This window comes from Salvelinus sp. IW2-2015, linkage group LG24 (genome assembly GCF_002910315.2).
Source record: "Salvelinus sp. IW2-2015 linkage group LG24, ASM291031v2, whole genome shotgun sequence".
In the NCBI taxonomy this organism is placed as follows: Eukaryota; Metazoa; Chordata; class Actinopteri; order Salmoniformes; family Salmonidae; genus Salvelinus; species Salvelinus sp. IW2-2015.
The window spans coordinates 7,821,519-7,840,988 of NC_036864.1; the positions used below are offsets into that span (position 1 = coordinate 7,821,519).

General features: G+C 45.3%; 2 protein-coding genes across 2 annotated transcripts in view; one reads left to right on the plus strand and one right to left on the minus strand.

The window, feature by feature from the left end:
* The window catches only part of LOC111951402 (lipase maturation factor 2), a 15,339-nt gene extending 4,875 nt beyond the window's left edge, over positions 1-10,464 (plus strand). Inside the window, 16 exon segments of the mRNA XM_070434716.1 lie at positions 110-128; positions 130-174; positions 176-270; positions 273-344; positions 347-369; positions 470-499; positions 2,223-2,552; positions 2,989-3,127; positions 3,643-3,768; positions 5,342-5,447; positions 5,647-5,743; positions 5,991-6,173; positions 6,383-6,551; positions 8,286-8,397; positions 8,699-8,807; positions 9,104-10,464. Of these exon segments, the coding sequence (XP_070290817.1) occupies positions 110-128; positions 130-174; positions 176-270; positions 273-344; positions 347-369; positions 470-499; positions 2,223-2,552; positions 2,989-3,127; positions 3,643-3,768; positions 5,342-5,447; positions 5,647-5,743; positions 5,991-6,173; positions 6,383-6,551; positions 8,286-8,397; positions 8,699-8,807; positions 9,104-9,427 (1,979 nt within the window). The 3' untranslated portion in view covers positions 9,428-10,464.
* Positions 10,465-12,302: 1,838 nt separating this feature from the next.
* LOC139022935 (stabilin-2-like) lies at positions 12,303-15,025 on the minus strand. The gene is made up of 4 exons (XM_070434717.1): positions 14,927-15,025; positions 13,029-13,178; positions 12,611-12,725; positions 12,303-12,433 (listed from the first exon to the last, which is right to left on the minus strand). The coding sequence occupies exons 1-4, from the start codon at positions 15,023-15,025 to the stop codon at positions 12,303-12,305; spliced, it is 495 nt and encodes a 164-aa protein (XP_070290818.1).
* Positions 15,026-19,470: the final 4,445 nt, after the last annotated feature.

Consider the following 19,470-nt stretch of genomic DNA (forward strand, 5'->3'; position numbering starts at 1 on the left):
GTAAGTATATGAACATGACCTCTATTCACTAACCCCATTCTCAAGAAACACAACCCCCCCCCCCCCTCTCTGTTTTGTTATCCATCCTGCTCTTTGTCTCTGTGGCCAGGTCTCTATGGCAATGAGGGTCCTGCCTGTGCGCCTGGTGGAGCCCCGTGTGGACGGCTCCAGGCAGTGTTGAGCAGATACATGCCCACCCCTCCCTGCTGTGGCTGGGGCCCTGGCTGGGTCTGGACCTGGACGCCCAGCAGGCAATGGAGCTGCTCTGCCTGGCGGGGCTCTCTTAGCCCTGGGAGCAGCCCTACTGGAGCCCCTCCGAGACAGCCTGGTCTTCTTCTGCCTCTGGGCCTCTACTTCTCCCTCTGTCAGGTCGGTGGGTGGGGTGGTTGTCTGGCTGCCATTGGTTTGGTTAGATACTGTACATTAAATAAATGATACAGTAAATGAATCAACATCTTTCTCTTGACAGGTGGGTCAAGACTTTCTGCGTTTTCCAGTGGTAAGTGACCTGTTCTCCGACTTCTCGTATGGCTGAATTGATAGAGCGTACATAGGCTGCAAAGCTCAGACTTTTAAACTCTTATGACACAAAACTGTACTGTTCAATGTATACTGAACAAAAATATAAACGCAACAATTTCAATTAGTTTACTGAGTTACAGTTTATATAAGGAAATCAGTTGATTTAAATAAATTCATTAGGCCCTCATCTATGGATTTCACATGACTCTGCAATGCGTGGTCCTGGGAGGGCATAGGGGAGTGTGAGGGAACTTGGGAACCAGGTCCGCCCGCTGGGGAGTGTGAGGGGGAAAATGATGTATTCACCTTATTTGTTTGAGATTAATAGTTGACAATGCATTACTTGAAAGGTCCTATTAATGTTATGGTTTTTATGGTCTCCACTCTAGCTCTGCAGGTAGTCTGGGTGTTGGGCACATGGTTTTTACTAGAGATAGCTTAAAGCTGACAATTGATTCATGTCTCGGTGATAAAAACCAAACAGCCACATTCCAGTCTATGATTAGTGGTGCATGTGAGACATATGTCTCAGGTCTAACTGGGCCTGCATTCTATAGATAGAGAGACCCTGAAGGAATACAGCAAACATTTCAGTGTTTCTCATCCTTGCATCTGGGAAACTTGACCTGGAGGAGTAGAATAACCCCCCCCCCCCTGCAGTTTTAGGTTTGGTATTTAAAGAACTGGTATTCTCTGTATGATTCAAGCACTCGGTCCGACAGTCGAGACTGTTTGGATTGACGGCTTCATTATTGCAATAATTAAGCAATATTGAATAAAGATGATTGTTTGAGGAAATTACCGTCTCTCTCACTTGAATAGAATTTTCACCACAGGAGCCAGGCCCAGCCAGTCAGAGTGAGTTTTCCCCCACAAAACGGCTTTATTACAGACAGAAATACTCCTCAGTTTCATCAGCTGTCCGGGTGGCTGGTCTCAGACGACCCTGCTGGTGAAGAAGCCAGATATGGAGGTCCTGGGCTGGTGTGGTTACACATGGTCTGCAGTTGTGAGGCCAGATGGGGTACTGCCGAATTCTCTAAAATGACATTGGAGGTGGCTTATGGTAGAGAAATTAACAAATTCTCAGCAACAGCTCTGGTGGACATTTTTTTGTGGTCTTCTTTTGTCCCCAGCACAATGTGCACCTGTGTAATGATCATACTGTTTAATCAGCTTCTTGATATGCCACGCCTGTCAGGTGGATGGATTATCTTGGCAAAGGAGAAATACTCACTAACAGGGATGTAAACAAATTTGTGCACAAAATTTGGTAGAAAACATTTTGTGTGTCTGGAAAGTTTCTGGGATCTTTTATTTGAGCTCATGAAACATGGGACCAACACTTTACATATTGCGTTTATATTTTTGTTGAGTATAGCTTCGGGACCGCAACTAAATGGGAGTCTGTTGGGACGTTGGGCTGAAATTGGGACTCCTGATCCCAATGTCAGGCCAGTGTCCCAACAGCTTCTGGACCGCAACTAATTGGGAGTCTATGTTCAATGGTACGAGTAATGTGAAGACTGGTTGAGTAATGATAACATTAGTCATGCTTGTAGATTTATTAATAATGACAATGAGGAAGGAATGCATGTGCTTGGCTATGATTGTAAAGTGTGCATCACGTAAGGGGTATGTACCTCACCCAGCGGCAGTATTCTCATTAACTTCCATGATGATAATGATGATGCCTGGAGCCTCACTACACATCAGTCGCAGTTCAGGAAAAGTGTCCGAGATTAAAAACGGGATCTCAAAAAAGGTGTGAGGTGCAGTGTTATGGGGCAATCTTTACTCATCCATGTCTCATACCCTCTGTCACCCCATCAACCCCTTCCCTCTTCCCAGCGGTGAACCACATGTTTGAGGCCCAGGGAATCCCCCTGCCCTGGTCCTGGTTCATCCAGCAGCTGCCAGACTGGTACCTGAAGCTGGGGACTGTTGGTCTGTTGGTGACAGAGATCGCTGTACCCCCCCTCTACTTCGCCCCCATCCGCCACCTCAGACTGGCAGCCTTCTACATTCAGGTGTGTGTGTGGTTACACCAGCAGCTGCTAAACATGAGCATGTAAAATGTCTGAGAAAGGATTGAGCACACTGAAATATAGGCTTCCAGTTTGTTTTCAAAGTTTTCACCCGCCCCCTAAATCGCTATCAAGTGTTGAGGTCTGGCTGAGAGAGGAGAGGTTCAGAAAGACACCTGAATAAACACCTACCTACAGTACAATTTACCTAGTCTGTTATCATCCAGGGAATCGCCAGACTCCGATGCTGCTATAAGGCTCTAGACTGTGTGTGTGTGTGTGTGACTTTTGTATGTTTGATGGTGAATTATTGACACCTAACTATACACATGTCTAAGGGATTTTGAATGTTGCAGGATTGCGACCGCAATGTAATTTGCATGATGCCTTTATGTAACTATATCTACTGTACCTACTTCTCTCTGTAACTGATAACCAGGCAACATACCAGGTGAAGTTGATGCTCTTGGGGAACTATGGCTTCCTCCCCTTCCTCTCCCTGGCTCTGACTTTCTCCCTGTTGGACGACAACCATATCAGCTACTGGCTGGGCCACGGCAAGAAGAAGAGAACCAAGAGTATGAACTCACTTCTCTACTTATGCAACCTTCAACTCTCACAGCTCACATTTAACACCAGAGTAGACGTTCAGGCCAGCTTTCTCCCTAATACAGCATTATACACGCCCAGTATGGTGTTTAAGCTGGTGGAAGGTACTATAAAACACAAAGGCTGTTACAGTAATTACTGACATTACACAGTGAGGGGTGCATTGTTGAGTGCATGCCAGCAGAACACTGGTTCAGTTCCGATGGGTGTCCTTGTGTCTTGATGGCAGGGAGAGGGGAAAAGAGGGGGTTATTGTTTTATTCCCGGGCAGAGTAGTCTGATCTGGCAGGATGTCAGGTGTTGTCCTGTTTAAACAAAAGACATCACAGAAGTACTTAACTGCATTTAACATTCCTAATGTCCTAATGGGTAACCCCTTAACTTAATTTACAAAATACATTTTTAGTAGCTGGACAAAAACAAATGATGGGCTCTGTTTGTGATACTAAGACTACCTAATCTAATGAAGTTTTTTTTTTTGCAGCTTGGTCCCAAACCATAATGTCATTGCTGGTTGTACTGGCTGTATTTGCTGTCATCATCTATGGAACTAAAGTGCTCTTCACACTGGAGATCGACTGGGAGGCCAATACTATAACCTCTAAAACCGGTAGGTTATCATCTATATACAGGGCATTCGGAAAGTATTCAGACCCCTTAACCTTTTCCACATTTTGTTACGTTACAGCCTTATTCTATTTTTAATTGCTCAATCTAAACACAATACCCCATAATGACAAAGCAAAAATAGGTTTTTAGATTTTTTTTGTGCAAATGTATAAAATAAAATAAAAAGATAACCTACTTATGTAAATGTGTTCATCAAGGATCACTCAGCACTAAGGTCTGTTCATATTTGTCTCGATCCTGACTATTCTCCCAGTCCCTCCTGATGAAAAACATCTCCACAGCATGATGCTGCCACCACCACCATGCTTCACCGTAGGGATGGTGACAGGTTTCCTACAGACGTGACGCTTGGCATTCAGGCCAAAGAGTTCAATCTTGGTTTCATCAGACCAGAGAATCTTGTTTCTCATGGTCTGAGAGTCTTTAGGCTGTCATGTGCCTTTTACTGAGGAGTGGCTTTTGTCTCGCCACTCTACCATAAAGGCCTGATTGGTGGAGTGCTGCAGAGATGGTTGTCCTTCTGGAAGGTTCTCCCATCTCCACAGACGAACTCTGGAGCTCTGTCAGAGTTGACCATCTGGTTCTTGGTCTCGTCACTGACCAAGGCCCTGCTCCACCAATTGCTCAGTTTGGCCGGGCGGCCAGCTCTAGGAAGAGTCTTGGTGGTTCCAAACTTTTTCCATTTAAGAATGATGGAGGCCACTGTGTTCTTGGGGACCTTCAATGCTGCAGACATTTTTTTGGTGCCTTTCCCCAAATCTGTGCCTTAACACAATCCTGTCTCGGAGCTCTACAGACAATTCCTTCGACCTCATGGCTTGGTTTTTACTCTGACCTGCACTGTCAACAGTGTGACAGGTGTGTGCCTTTCCAAATCATTTGAATTTACCACAGGTGGACTCCAATCAAGTTGTAGAAACATCTCAAGGATGATCAATGGAAACAGGATGCACCTAAGCTCAATTTCGAGTCTCATAGGAAAGGGTCTGAATACTTACGTAAATACGTTTTTTTTTTTTTTTTTGTACATTTGCACACAAAAAACAAAACGTTTTTGCTTTGTCATTATGGGGTATTGTGTGTAGATTGCGGAGGAGTTTTTATTTATTTAATCCATTTTAGAATAAGGCTGCAATGTAACAAAATAAGGAAAAGGTCAAGGGGTCTGAATACTTTCCGAAGGCACTATAAAACAGTATACCTAGTGACCCGGTAGGTTAACATCTATATATTACTGTATACCTAGTGACCCGGTAGTGTTTCTCGATTTCATTTCCTGTAGGATGTCAATCATTGATACATTATGTTCATGGTTAAGTGATTTTCATGTATTTGTCCTGTTTTGTAGCCTTCACCCAGCAGCAGTTTGGCAATTGGTTGAAGCTTGTGACAGGACCCACTATCTGGGTAGGAGTTCTCTCTCTCACCTGGGAGGTGGTGGCAATACCTAGTGACCCGGTAGTGTTTCTCGATTTCATTTCCTGTAGGATGTCAATCATTGATACATTATGTTCATGGTTAAGTGATTTTCATGTATTTGTCCTGTTTTGTAGCCTTCACCCAGCAGCAGTTTGGCAATTGGTTGAAGCTTGTGACAGGACCCACTATCTGGGTAGGAGTTCTCTCTCTCACCTGGGAGGTGGTGGCAGCTATGCTTGGGTGAGTAGGCCTATTTCATACTAAAACTGTATCTGGAATAAAGTTTGTGATTCAAAGACTGTGGTAGGTCTAGTTCATATCTAGTTCCTTTTTGTTGCATTTGCTGACCCCAGAACAGTGGTCTGCCCCAATGCAGTGTGAGTCATTCTTGTTTTGCGTTAATATCCACTGATCTCAGATCTGTGTTTACTCCCACTAGGTGTGTGTGTGTTAGAGGGTGCCTCTGGAAGCTCTGGGGCCTCGTCCAATGGGCTGTCTTTGCCTCAGCTGCAGTCGCTGTGTTTGCTATCAGTGTGGTGAGTCACACCTGTCAATCACACAGGGAGTCTTCTGATTGGTTAACTTTTTCTTTCGTACTTGCATTCATCTACTGAGTAAAACCCATCTAATTACTTTAAGTCAGTGTTTTGTGTAATAGTGAATCACTTTAATGAAGACGGCATACATCTACCTAATTGGTCTGTTGGAGTTACTATTGGTCTAGTAGATGGCACTGTTTATAAGATTCTCTCTGATTGGTCATGGTGTTTTCCTCATCCCCAGGTGCCCTACTCGTCCATGGAACAGGTGTACAGCAGTAAGATCCTACCGGAGGTGAGACAGGCCTACAAGCTAGTGGAGCGCTACAGACTGGTCAGTGCCTACAGCCTGGACAGCAGGATGACAGGGGTGGACGGGAGGTCAGAGGTCATCCTAGAGGGCAGCATGGACAAGAACACCTGGACGGTAAGAGAGCGGGGACCAAAATAATAGTTATGGATGAAAAGTTTTCAGTTTATTTTATTTTTTCTCATTTCAAAATGTTAGATATGGAATGTCCTCAATCACGTTATCTTCCTCAACTACTTGACTTTTATAAAGTAACACAATCGTATATAGTTCTGCAAAAGGTGTATCGTGTGTTTCAATTAACCTTTCCCCATTGGCCCTCTTAGGAGATAGAGTTCATGTACAAGCCGGGGAACGTGGGCGTGGCCCCTCCAGTGGTGGCCCCCCACCAGCCACGGTTAGACTGGCAGATGAGCCAGGCAGCCCAGGGACTGGCCAAACAGAGCCCCTGGTTCACAAGCCTAGTGCACTGCCTACTGCAGGGCAATAAGGATGGTATGTACTACCCTCTGGGATAATGACTTCTATTTTTCAATTAAAGTATAGAGCACAGACGTCTTTGTTTTAATGAGGAAAGCACAGGTTGCATCTGGCAGGCTACTTGTATTTTGGCTCTTGATGGATGTTTTTAGGCCTGTGGTCTTTTCTAGGATCAGCCCCCCCCCCCCTGCCTATTTAATCTTATTGATTATGATCTTAAAGGAAAAACTGATCCTAGATCAGTACTCCTACTCTGAGACGCTTTATGAATACGGGCCCAGAAATTCAGTGGTATGCGCCTGACGTGTAAAACCGCTAGTCAGTGTGAGTGGGCATGATTTACTCACACATTGTAGATCATTAACCTTCCAACAAAGAAGATATACACTGCTCAAAAAAATAAAGGGAACACTTAAACAACACAATGTAACTCCAAGTCAATCACACTTCTGTGAAATCAAACTGTCCACTTAGGAAGCAACACTGGTTGACAATAAATTTCACATGCTGTTGTGCAAATGGAATAGACAAAAGGTGGAAATTATAGGCAATTAGCAAGACACCCCCAATAAAGGAGTGATTCTGCAGGTGGTGACCACAGACCACTTCTCAGTTCCTATGCTTCCTGGCTGATGTTTTGGTCACTTTTGAATGCTGGCGGTGCTCTCACTCTAGTGGTAGCATGAGACGGAGTCTACAACCCACACAAGTGGCTCAGGTAGTGCAGCTCATCCAGGATGGCACATCAATGCGAGCTGTGGCAAGAAGGTTTGCTGTGTCTGTCAGCGTAGTGTCCAGAGCATGGAGGCGCTACCAGGAGACAGGCCAGTACATCAGGAGATGTGGAGGAGGCCGTAGGAGGGCAACAACCCAGCAGCAGGACCGCTACCTCCGCCTTTGTGCAAGGAGGAGCACTGCCAGAGCCCTGCAAAATGACCTCCAGCAGGCCACAAATGTGCATGTGTCTGCTCAAACGGTCAGAAACAGACTCCATGAGGGTGGTATGAGGGCCCGACGTCCACAGGTGGGGGTTGTGCTTACAGCCCAACACCGTGCAGGACGTTTGGCATTTGCCAGAGAACACCAAGATTGGCAAATTCGCCACTGGCGCCCTGTGCTCTTCACAGATTAAAGCAGGTTCACACTGAGCACATGAGCACATGTGACAGAGTCTGGAGACGCCGTGGAGAACGTTCTGCTGCCTGCAACATCCTCCAGCATGACCGGTTTGGCGGTGGGTCAGTCATGGTGTGGGGTGGCATTTCTTTGTGGGGCCGCACAGCCCTCCATGTGCTCGCCAGAGGTAGCCTGACTGCCATTAGGTACCGAGATGAGATCCTCAGAGCCCTTGTGAGACCATATGCTGACACATGCACATTTGTGGCCCGCTGGAGGTCATTTTGCAGGGCTCTGGCAGTGCTCCTCCTTGCACAAAGGCGGACACCACCTGTGGTCACCACCTGCAGAATCACTCCTTTATTGGGGGTGTCTTGCTAATTGCCTATAATTTCCACCTTTTGTCTATTCCATTTGCACAACAGCATGTGAAATTTATTGTCAATCAGTGTTGCTTCCTAAGTGGACAGTTTGATTTCACAGAAGTGTGATTGACTTGGAGTTACATTGTGTTGTTTAAGTGTTCCCTTTATTTTTTTGAGCAGTGTATATCAGCAACACTCAGATGACCACTTACCTACATGCTGCACTACGTTGCTCACACATGACTCTCTATCTCTCCCTGTGTCCCAGTGGTGAGACTGATCCAGACAGACTCAGCCCAATACCCATTCAGCCAGGCCCCCCCGGTCTACCTCCGAGCCAGCCTCTACCGGTACTGGTTCACCCAGACCACACAGGACGGGTGAGCAGCCTACGACATCCACTACAACAGTGGGTGTTCTGGGGAGAGTGTTAATGGGTTAGCCCGTGGATTTATAAGATTATTCATTCATAAAATCAGTTAAGATATACAAGTGAACTTAAATATTCGCTATATTAAGTAATGTTATTCACAGAATGCCCACAAAATGTACAGGTGGTATACTTACAGTATGCTAATCGTCAGAATTCGATAAAGTCACTTGATACAGGTATTCAACCAGACACAAATAAAATAATTGTCCTATGGTATTGAGTGGTGTATTGGTTGTCTTCCCTGTCAGGTCTGGTCCTAATGAGTGGTGGAGGAGGGACTATGCAGAGGAGTTCTATCCTGCAGTGCAGCTGGGTGGCCCTACTCTGGAGGCCAGGCTCAGTCAGCACGGACTCAAGGTAGCTAAGCCTTTTTGCTCAACTGGGTTACATTTTAACTTTGTATTGTGCTAATAATATCAGACTGTGGCTTGTGGTGCTTGCCCCTCAATTTCAGATGTGGTGCTGTATTGGCTATATGGAATTCACGCTCTCCTTTGCGCTTTCATCTGTCACATGGCGTGTGTGTATGTGGTGTGTGTTGTATGGCCAGGTGTACCAAATCTGATTTCTCAGACACGCATACCAACAACACTCACACTCCTACGTGTCTTTGTTGTGTATGTACATGTGCTTACATATTATCTTATGTGCAGGAGAAGTTCCCGATCCAGCCCAGTCCTGACTCTCCTCTGGCCCAGGTTCTGAGGCAGGTGCGGGGCCACGTTCAAACTCTACCCGGCCACCTGGTGCTCTGGTCCCTCCTGGCCACTGTCGCCACCATCTGGCTCCTCAGAACCCTGCTCTCTGGGGTCCTGGGGGGCCGAAAGGCTAAACCCACCCCAGCCGAACCCAAGGCCAAGAAGGCTAAGGACCAGCCAGCAGAGAAGAGTGCCTCGGCCTCCAGTCTCAAAGCAGAGAGGGAGAACTCTGAGGAGAGTAGACGGGATGCTGACAAGAGCCCTAAGAAGAGGAAGTGATGTGGGACTGCTGCCATGGGAATTCCTGTTACGTTCTTGTTGTTGCCCCTTGTCTCGGAATGGCGGAGAGAAGGGGTGTTACCTACATGTAAATCTCAGGTGTTTCTACAGTAACTGCCAATCCGACCAGCTCTGTGACTCGGAGACCACCACTGTGGCCTTGTATTCAGTCAGTTCTCATCTGTCTCACACACACACGCATATACTGTACATACACAAGCAAAAACGTCTATTTTCTCTGTGCCTCCTTCCGTCACCATATTCTCAGGTCCGCCTATGGATGACTCTTCAGACATGCCAACGGGTGAGTCCCTGACATCACAGTACAGTGGTGCTTTGCCATGTTCTTCAGGGAACACTTTATCTGAATTCTGGGAATGCATTCATACATTTTAACGGTTGTTGTCCAATAGTTGTTTAATCTTGTGCTATATCTTTAATATGATATTCAGGGTCCACAGTCATGCTAGGCTGAGTGCAGTTATTGTACCTCAGTGAACCCTTTTCTTGGACCGCTGAGATCAGTTTTACTGTATCAGACAGACTTTTGTCATGTGAAGTTGTCAAGTGGTTCCATGTAATGATATCAATATCTAGGTCCTCTATCCTGACCATGAGAAACTGTATAGCTACATCGTCAAGAATACTGTATTCTGAAAGCTTTGTCCTGCAAAACCCTTTGCCTTAGAAATCTGTGGTTGCTGTTCTAACTTCAAAAGCCTTTGTCGCATTCTTTTTAACAGCTTAAATGCATAACTACTTCTAAGAAATCTTTACATTCCACATCTGTGTATATTTGAGACATAGTATTACTTAAGCTTAGTGTATTAGGTTAAAGCACTACTGCAAAATTACTGGGCTCTAAGGATAAATTCCCAGCCCTAGGGCGCTATTCAATCTGTATCGCTGAATCATTACAGATTGCACGATAAAAATGGAAAAGTACTTTTTACTGGTCAGTGTTTTTATTCTTGGCTGTATGTTGAAACTGAACACTTAGATTTGACAAATAAACTACAGGTGAAAAAGACTGAAACATTCCGTGCTTGTCAGAAACTTGACTTTCTATCTAGTTGACAGGTGTGCTTGTGTCCATTACCAGGTAAACTAACAGGTCTGTATGTTATGTGACGGAGTCTGTGGCTTGGAGCTTCAATCCTTTATAGTGATTTGACCCGGGCTGATTTGTTCCAATGACCAACATGCTCTTTGTGTTTCTGCATTTCTTCATGACAAATGTACAGAGATGTGTTCAGTGTGAAAGAGCCAGTGACTCTCTGGTAAGGATCTCACCAATGAAGTATGGGGTTATAGGGTCAGCTCCTGAGTGTGGCTGTGTTGGGGGTGAATCACTGGGGTCACCTATAAAGAGTAGTAGCAGTTATGGGGAAAAAGCGGGTACTTTGTTTTTAGAATATATTCTCATTGAAACAAAGTGCCTGATTACGGTAGTTTTTTCCTCTATAACCACTGCTATTTCTGTCTGTGAGTCACAGGGGGAACCCCAAGAATTTACCCCGTCTGCTTATATTATCACACCCTTTAGCCAATGCCAGCTTTATGAGGCAGCCACTCCAAGTGGCCTTGACTCACTGGCCTGCAGAGTCCTCAGTAGGCAACAATGCCCCAGAGTTCAAACCTACAAACCCATGCTTATGGGGCGAGATCATGGCACCAGAGCCAGACTCATTCATGCTTATGCTGTGCTTTATAATTTGACATTGAGAGGTTGGTTGATATGTATATTTGGCTGTGGTTAAACATTTTGTTGAGTGTGTTGGTTGGATGAATGGAAAGGTTTGCTCAAGCTTTGCTTTAAATGTTTTATCAACAAAGACGGTTGCATCTGGTTATCGCCGTTTCATACTATTAAAGATTTTAAATTGTGGGTAAACCCTTTTTGACAGACACTTAAAATACTTTATTTGGTTAATTCACATACAAAAGATACATCCCATTTTAAAGATCGGTATAAGATTTCTTTCACGATTGTGCCACAGGTAGACTGGTAACATTACTAGACAAGGCACTGAGATTGAGTCCATAATGAGATTGTTTTGTGGGAGACTGAGTCCTGTTTGTCCTTCCTAAGGCACTGTCCTACTCAGAGGAGAATAGTCCAAAGATGGTAGTCTTTGGGCTCGATTCAAGCTGTTTAGCTCTTTAACGGTAACGATCCCTCATTCACGGAGAATGCGTTCATGATAAATGCTTCTTATGTTGGCGCAATCGGAAATGACCTTTACATTTCAGTATTGCTGAACTTCCGCGATACGGATTGAATTGAGCTCTGGATAGTCCCACAGTGCTGCCCTCCACTGGTCAACACGTGTACAACATGCTGCAGCACTCCTCACAGCTTTATCAGAGGGAGAGTGAGGACTGTGACGTGTCTCTCTCAGCAGTCCTGGAGCAGGTCATACCGGCCACCCTCTACCACCTGGTGTTTGTCCTCCTCCTGTTAAAACACATTCATATGTCATCAGGAGTTATGGTGTCACCCCCTAGAGCAAAGGTGCTACTTCACCACGTATAGTTCAGTGGCATTCATATTCATGCACATATTTTCTCTCCAGTGGTTGGTATACAAAGAAAATGGGGTGGAGTCACTTACAGGAAGCTCAGATGGAACTGGTTCACTTATGCCTCCGCCCCTGCCATAAGTGGGGTTAACTATGCTAGGGTTGCAGTCTGGAGGTGTCTCGTCCTCATCCTGCAAAAGAGGGCAAAGGTCAATTATCAAGTTTGAGGTCCCCCACGTTTTATTGTACATTTAGCTTCTGGACAAACAGAATAGCAGTAAACAGCTGATTGCCTGCAATGAGACAAAGGGTCATAGTTGAATGATGTCGGAATGTTGTACAACAAACACACCTTAAAGTAGTGGAACTGGAATGGTTTGGTCTTGTGGGTGTAGAAGTGGTAGCCTACGAACCCAGCCCCAGCCATCAGCATGATCAGTAGCACAACTCCAGTCCCCATCCCTGCCTTGTGACCCGCGTGGAGCTGAGGGACCAGTCACAGATAGGGTCAGAGGTCAGACACAGCAGTACACCAATACCTGACCTTACCAACTGATTTAGGATCAGTTCTCACAATTTGAGTCCGTCCTAATCTTAACCATAAACATCTCGTCAGAGATCAATGAGAGAAACTAAACCGAAAATGATGTAATAATCTCACCACTAACCAAGGGGGTGGGGCTTTGAGGGGTCCCTGCAGCACATGGATGATCCCATTGGATGCCAGGATGTCGGGAGTCGACGATGAAGCGGTCGTTGATATAACGTGAGGAACTCTACAGAGAGACCAGGATGGGACACGTTTGAGCTCACTGAGACTACAATCATGAAGTCAAACTCTCTGTTCTATAAAATACACATATGTGGTCTATGAGGCTGGTTAAGTAGCTAATTTTCACATTTCCTCAAACATCTTAGTCCAATCTAGGAGACCCGGTTAAGCAGAGCAACATATAATACGTTCCTATAACAGGGGGACTGAAAAACAACAGAAAACCTGAGTGTGGTACAGTGAGTGGATGAACAAAGTACAGTAAGCACAGGGCTGATGTGAACAGTACGGTAGCTCCATGTCTCACCAGGGCCTTGGGGTTGAGGAAGTCAGCGATACCCATGACAATGAGGCTTTGGCCCAGCTGGGTGCGGATACAGCTGCCGTTGGTCAGATCCTTCAGGGCCAAGGCCCGGCCCTCTGAGAGATGGTACTCCATGTCCCTGTGGGTCAGTGTCTGGACAATACAGCACAGGAGAGTGTGTATGAGAGGGTGTACATATTTATACATATAAGTCTGAGGAAGGGCTCTATTCAATCAGGATCGCTGAAGCGGTATAGATTGTGTGATTGACATTTAAAGGTCATTTCCGATTGAGCCGACATATGCAGCGTTTACCGTGAATGTAGTCTCCGCTAACGTGGAAAACCATGTGTTTGATGTATCTGATAGCATTCCACTCATTCCGCTCCAGCCATTACCACGAGCCGGTCCTCCCCAATGAAAGTGCCACCAACCTCCTGTGGTTATTTTTAACTAAAAAACAAAATATGCTTCTCTGCTAAAATCTGGGTAAAATATTGAAAGGAATGTGAGTCTTATTCAGTACATTTAGTAACTGCTTGCTTTTCTAAAGTCTACCAACTTTGCCAGGAGGCAGGCCAGCTAAGATAATTAGACAAGCTAGCTACTCAAGGTTGCTGGAAATTGGCGCGATATCGTACGCGTTGATCCAGAGCATCCCAAACATGCTCAATGGGTGACATGTCTGGTGAGTATGCAGGCCATTGAAGAACTGGGACATTTTCAGCTTCCACGAATTGTGTACAGATCCTTGCGACATGGGACTGTGCATTATCATGCTGAAACATGAGGTGATGGAGGAGGATGAATGGCACGACAATGGGCCTCAGGATCTCATCACGGTATCTCTGTGCATTTAAATTGCCATCGAGAAAATGCAATTGTGTTCATTGTCCATAGCTTATGCCTGCCCATACCATAACTCCACCACCACCATGGGGCACTCTGTTGACAACATTGACATCAGGAAACCACTCGCCCACACGACGCCATGTTTGCCATCTGCCCGGTACAGTTGAAACCGGGATTCATCCCTGAAGAGCACACTTCTCCAGCGTGCCAGTAGCCATCAAAAGGTGAGCATTGGCCCACTGAAGTCGGTTACGACGCCGAACTGCAGTCAGGTCAAGACCCTGGTGAGGACGACACGCACACAGATGAGCTTCCCTGAGACGGTTTCTGACTGTTTGTGCAGAAATGTTTTGGTTGTGCAAACCCACAGTTTCATCAGCTGTCCAGGTGACTGGTGTCAGACGAGGTGAAGAAGCCAGATGTGGAGGTACTGGGCTGGCGTGGTTACGTGTTCTGCGGTTGTGAGGCCGGTTAGACATACTGCCAAATTCTCGAAATAACATTTTTATTTTATTATTATTTTGTATATTTAAACAGGACAAATCTGACATCTCTATGGGCATGATGCCTCTGGTGGTAATGAATGTACAGGGCTGTGTGTGAGCAGCTGTGTGAGACAGTGCCTGCATATGTCCGGTGGTAATGTACAGAGCTGTGTGAGACAGTGCCTGCATATGTCTGGTGGTATATGTACAGAGCTGTGTGTGAGCAGCCTGTGTGAGACAGTGCCTGCATATGTCTGGTGGTAATGTACAGAGCTGTGTGTGAGCAGCTGTGTGAGACAGTGCCTGCATATGTCCGGTGGTAATGTACAGAGCTGTGTGAGACAGTGCCTGCATATGTCTGGTGGTAATGTACAGAGCTGTGTGTGAGCAGCTGTGTGAGACAGTGCCTGCATATGTCGCGTGGGGTAATGTACAGAGCTGTGTGTGAGCAGCTGTGTGAGACAGTGCCTGCATATGTCCGGTGGTAATGTACAGAGCTGTGTGTGAGACAGTGCACAAATATGTCCGGTTGTGCATAATGCATGTCAGTGTGTGTTCTTGTACCTGGTTCTGGTACAGTCCAGTATTATCGGGTATAAACAGAGTGGACTGGATGGTCAGGTTACTGAGGCGCTTCACAGACTGTTTTCCTGACTCTGACATCTGGGACTATTCAGGATTTGCTGCAGATAAAAACAACACTGGATCAGTAACAAACCATTGTGAGTGAACATACAGTAAATCAAAACCTGAATATCATGATATATCTTTCCACTCTTCCTCTCTGAGGAGGGATGTGAGCGCTTTCCTCCTGTTTTTTTTGTCACACAGCACTCAGCACTGGGATTCAGTGGCAGTAGCAGCCAAGTACACGTCTGAACTCGTCGTATCAAAACAGTCCCCACAGCATACTGTGTCACAGAACCACCAAAACAAAAGCACATACGGCCTTTGAAAGCCGTTGAAAAGAGAGCATCTGGGGTTAAGTAGGGATTTCAGAAATGATGTTGCCACCACCAAAATGGTTTGTCTTTTCATCTCGAGTTGCTTTCCTCATCAACGAGGCTTGATGACTCATCGATGAGCAGCAGTGAGTGATTGCAGGTTTGGATGCAGTGTGTTGTTTTACTCACCAATGCAGTCTGGTCCCCAGTACCCTGGACAGCAGTGGTGCTCAACCACCTCCTTGTAACACTCATGAGAACAGCCCTTGATAGACAACATCAGACTGGCCAAGGGACTCACACGGTACCTACAGAGAGAGAGATGACATATTACTGTGAGATACCTGCTGTAGGGTACGGTGCTACAGTAGTCACAATGCTCTGTACAACATATCTGGTTGTGTCTTATGTTAAGCAGAGACATTAGATATGATATAGATACTACTAAGAGATAGCCCCTTCATCTATTCAATTTCTCCCTCACTCTGTTCCCTATTCTGTCCCCTTCTCCCCCCATATCCCTCTTCCACCCTCATTTACGTCCCATCACTCTCTTCTCTATCTCTCTCCCTCTCCGTCTGTCTCCTTCAGTTCCGTGATTATGCTCTGTAGCTCGTGTCCTGTGGCCACTACGTCCCCCGTGTCTTTGCCGATACAGATGACACCGGTCCAATTGGCTACAGACGTCGTGGAAACATTCTGCCAACACCAATGTATGATCTTCATTTGAGCCAGTTTGCTACAGTAGGAATAATCCTGCAGCAACAGGAAATGTGAATTTAATTAACTGTTATTTTTGTAGGGGTTGATACATTTTCCGTAAGGGAAAATCAAGTCTGAAATGTTTACGTGGAAATTACAAACTTCAGAAGCCTTTTTAAACCTCAAATACACTACATTTTAATATGTCTTAAAATGTCATGTTTAAAATACATCTGTGCCTATCATCGTGGACAGAACCATTGTTCAATCTCCACTGGAACAGATCTACACTAAAGCTAGAGGACACCGTACATAGTTTTAAAGTGCTACAGTATTATTACTTGACGTGTCTTGGACATCTGCTGTGTGTATAAGCCTTTACAGACACCATTTTTATCAAATTTGACAGCAAACAGTCCCTGGATGGGAGACCAGGTGCTGCTGGAAGTGGTGTTGGAGGGCCAGTAGGAGGCACTCTTTCCTCTGGTCTAAACAAAGATCCCAATGCCCCAGGGCAGTGATGGGGACACTGCTCTGTGTAGGGTGCCGTCTTTCGGATGGGACGTTAAACGGGTGTCCTGACTCTCTGAGGTCATTAAAGATCCCATGGCACTTATCGTAAGAGTAGGGGTGTTAACCCCGGTGTCCTGGCTAAATTCCCAATCTGGCCCTCAACCATCACGGTCACCTAATAATCCCCAGTTTACAATTGGCTCATTCATCCCCCTCCTCTCCCCTGTAACTATTCCCCAGGTCGTTGCTGCAAATGAGAACGTGTTCTCAGTCAACTTACCTGGTAAAATAACGGTAAAATAAAAAAATAAAAAAATAAGCTTCCAGTGGTTTCAGGAAATGGTAAGCTTGTGTGACCCTTAACCTCCTTCCAACCCCTTCAACCCATAACGTTTTATCCATGTATGTCATCTGGCTCTCAGCGGCTGCAAAGGTCAAGGCTCAAAAAGCATTTCTGAAGGCTTAAAGAAAACACTCTGTCCTACTCCTTTGTCACCAGATTTGCTGAGATGACTTCCTGATTAGTCATCCCAGTAAGGGCATCTATCATCCCCAATACAGGATTAGGCGTTTCTGAATAACATAGCAACATTTTAAAAAAGAGGATTTCTTATTTGATTTAGTGGATTACCTCTGGTAAGTATGGGGGCATGTTCATTAATTTTCTCTAGCAGGTTTGTCTTTGTCCACATTATCATGCATTTGAACTCCAGAGGGCAGCAGAGAGTACAGAATGAGAGCAGTGCTGTAAGGACCTGTAGAGGACATGCTATAAATGCACTGCTCATCATTGGAGGCTGGTGGAAGGAGCTATAGGAGGACAGGCTCGTTATAATGGCTGGAATGGAATAAATTAAATGGTATCAAACACTTCAAACATATGGAAACCAAATGTTTTTCTCCATTCCATTTTTTCCAGTCCAGACAGTTGAATGAGCCCATCCTCCTATAGCTCCGCCCACCAGCCTCCACTGCAGCTCATTTTATAATAAGAAAGAGAGTGAGTGAGATATATCTGGAAGAAATACAGAGACAGAGTGGAAAGAGAGAGAAAAATAGAGAGAAGGAAAGTCCGAGAGAGAGATTGAAAGAGAGGGGATACCACTCATTAGGCAGAAAGAGGAATCAAGTCGAAAGTCGAGGAGAGGGAAGAGTGAGTGTTGTGAATCTTAAGTGCGGTGATGTATGCTCTGGATGCCTGCCTTAGGGTTAGAGGGCACTGGCACCAAGAATGCTCCGTCCAGCCAAACTCCTAAGGGTTGAACCCATGCCGACTGGCAGGGGTTGCGATGGACGCCACTGTGAGATTCCGGACACATGAGAACACACAGTCGAGGAAAGACACAGTCTGAAAAGAACATGACACTTGGCTCAGTCTACTATGTTTTTATGCTTGGATGCACAAGTACTTCCCGTGGAAAACATGAAGAAATACATGTCAAATCCAAACAGAGACAAAACATGACTTATGGTCCACATGTGAATGCGTCCAACTCTGTGGGCATAGAGCACATCAGCTTCAAACAATAGTGTCACTGAGTTTTCACTGGGTGCCACTGTGTTTTATTAAGCAGATATTACTATGCTGTCAGGGCTCTCATAGCACCTTTGAAGCAAATCACCCCCTCTGTGATTGGCTAAGAAATAAGACTCAGAGAAAAAATAGTCTGGGGTTGACTTACTGGAATAGGCATTGTTTTCAGCTGTGGATCTCCTGTTGACTCATCCCAGAACAGTATCCATCCATATTCACTCTGTTTTTCATTCTATCGTATATAAACAGACCCGCAAGGCCACAATGTGTAGTGGATTACAGAGATCTACATTGATAGACTGTCTGTTTCTCTGAATGTGTTCACATGGGTTCTAGATTATGTGGCAAAGACCTCCATCTTAGAAACATTTGGTGTATTCATTACGGAAACTGTTTAGAGTTTCTATTTGACAAATTCAGGTAGGTCCCTCCCTGTTTCGTTCTGTTTGCTTACGTTTAAAAAACATTTTACAACAGAGTTGGCGTAATGAATACGCCCCTGGTCTTCATCTGTTTGGTGAAAGTGACATCTTACAAGGCCCAGTTTGTGTTTCCCTCTGTTCTGTTAAAATGAACTCACGAGAAGTCAAACGAGTGCTATGTTCCTCCTCACATACATGTGTCAAACTACGGTCGGCCATAAGGCTTCAAGGGAGACTACAGATGAATCGAAAGGAGGTCTCCATGAATAGTCTGGATTAATTTTAAAAGTTGGAGGGGGGGGGGGGGATATTTATTGAGTTATTTTGCTCTCGTGGACAGAGAATAGGTTGAGCATGGCCCAGATATGAGAAAGGAATGAGTGTTGACCTACAGTATGAATCTATTGTCATGTTGACTGAGGCATAGACATACAAGGACACAATTAAGACTGAGAAAATAACTTTTATACCGGATATTATAGCCCTGTGTGCAATCCTGTGTGGCTTAGTTGGTACAGCATGGTGCTTGCAACACCAGGATTGTGGGTTCAATTCCCACAAGAGACCAATGCAAAACTGTATGCACTCACTAAATCAAATGTATTTATAAAGCCCTTCTTACATCAGCTGATATCTCAAATTGCTGTACAGAAACCCAGCCTAAAACCCCAAACAGCAAGCAATGCAGGTGTAGAAGCACGGTGGCTCGGAAAAACTCCCTAGAAAGGCCAAAACCTAGGAAGAAACCTAGAGAGGAACCAGGCTATGAGGGGTGGCCAATCCTCTTCTGGCTGTGCCAGGTGGAGATTATAACAGAACATGGCCAAGATGTTCAAATGTTCATAGATGACTAGCAGGGTCAAATAATAATAATCACAGTGGTTGTCGAGGGTGCAACAGGTCAGCACCTCAGGTGTAAATGTCAGTTGGCTTTTCATAGCCGATCATATAGAGTATCTCTACCGCTCCTGCTGTCTCTAGAGAGTTGAAAAC

Coding starts and splice junctions, on each gene's coding strand:
- LOC139022935 (XM_070434717.1), bottom strand. CDS start 15,025: ATGTCAGAGTCAGGAAAACAGTCTGTGAAGCGCCTCAGTAACCTGACC. Junction 13,179..14,926: donor CTGGACTGTACCAGAACCAG/GTACAAGAACAC, acceptor TGTATTGTCCAG/ACACTGACCCACAGGGACAT. Junction 12,434..12,610: donor CCCCACCCCCTTGGTTAGTG/GTGAGATTATTA, acceptor CTGGTCCCTCAG/CTCCACGCGGGTCACAAGGC.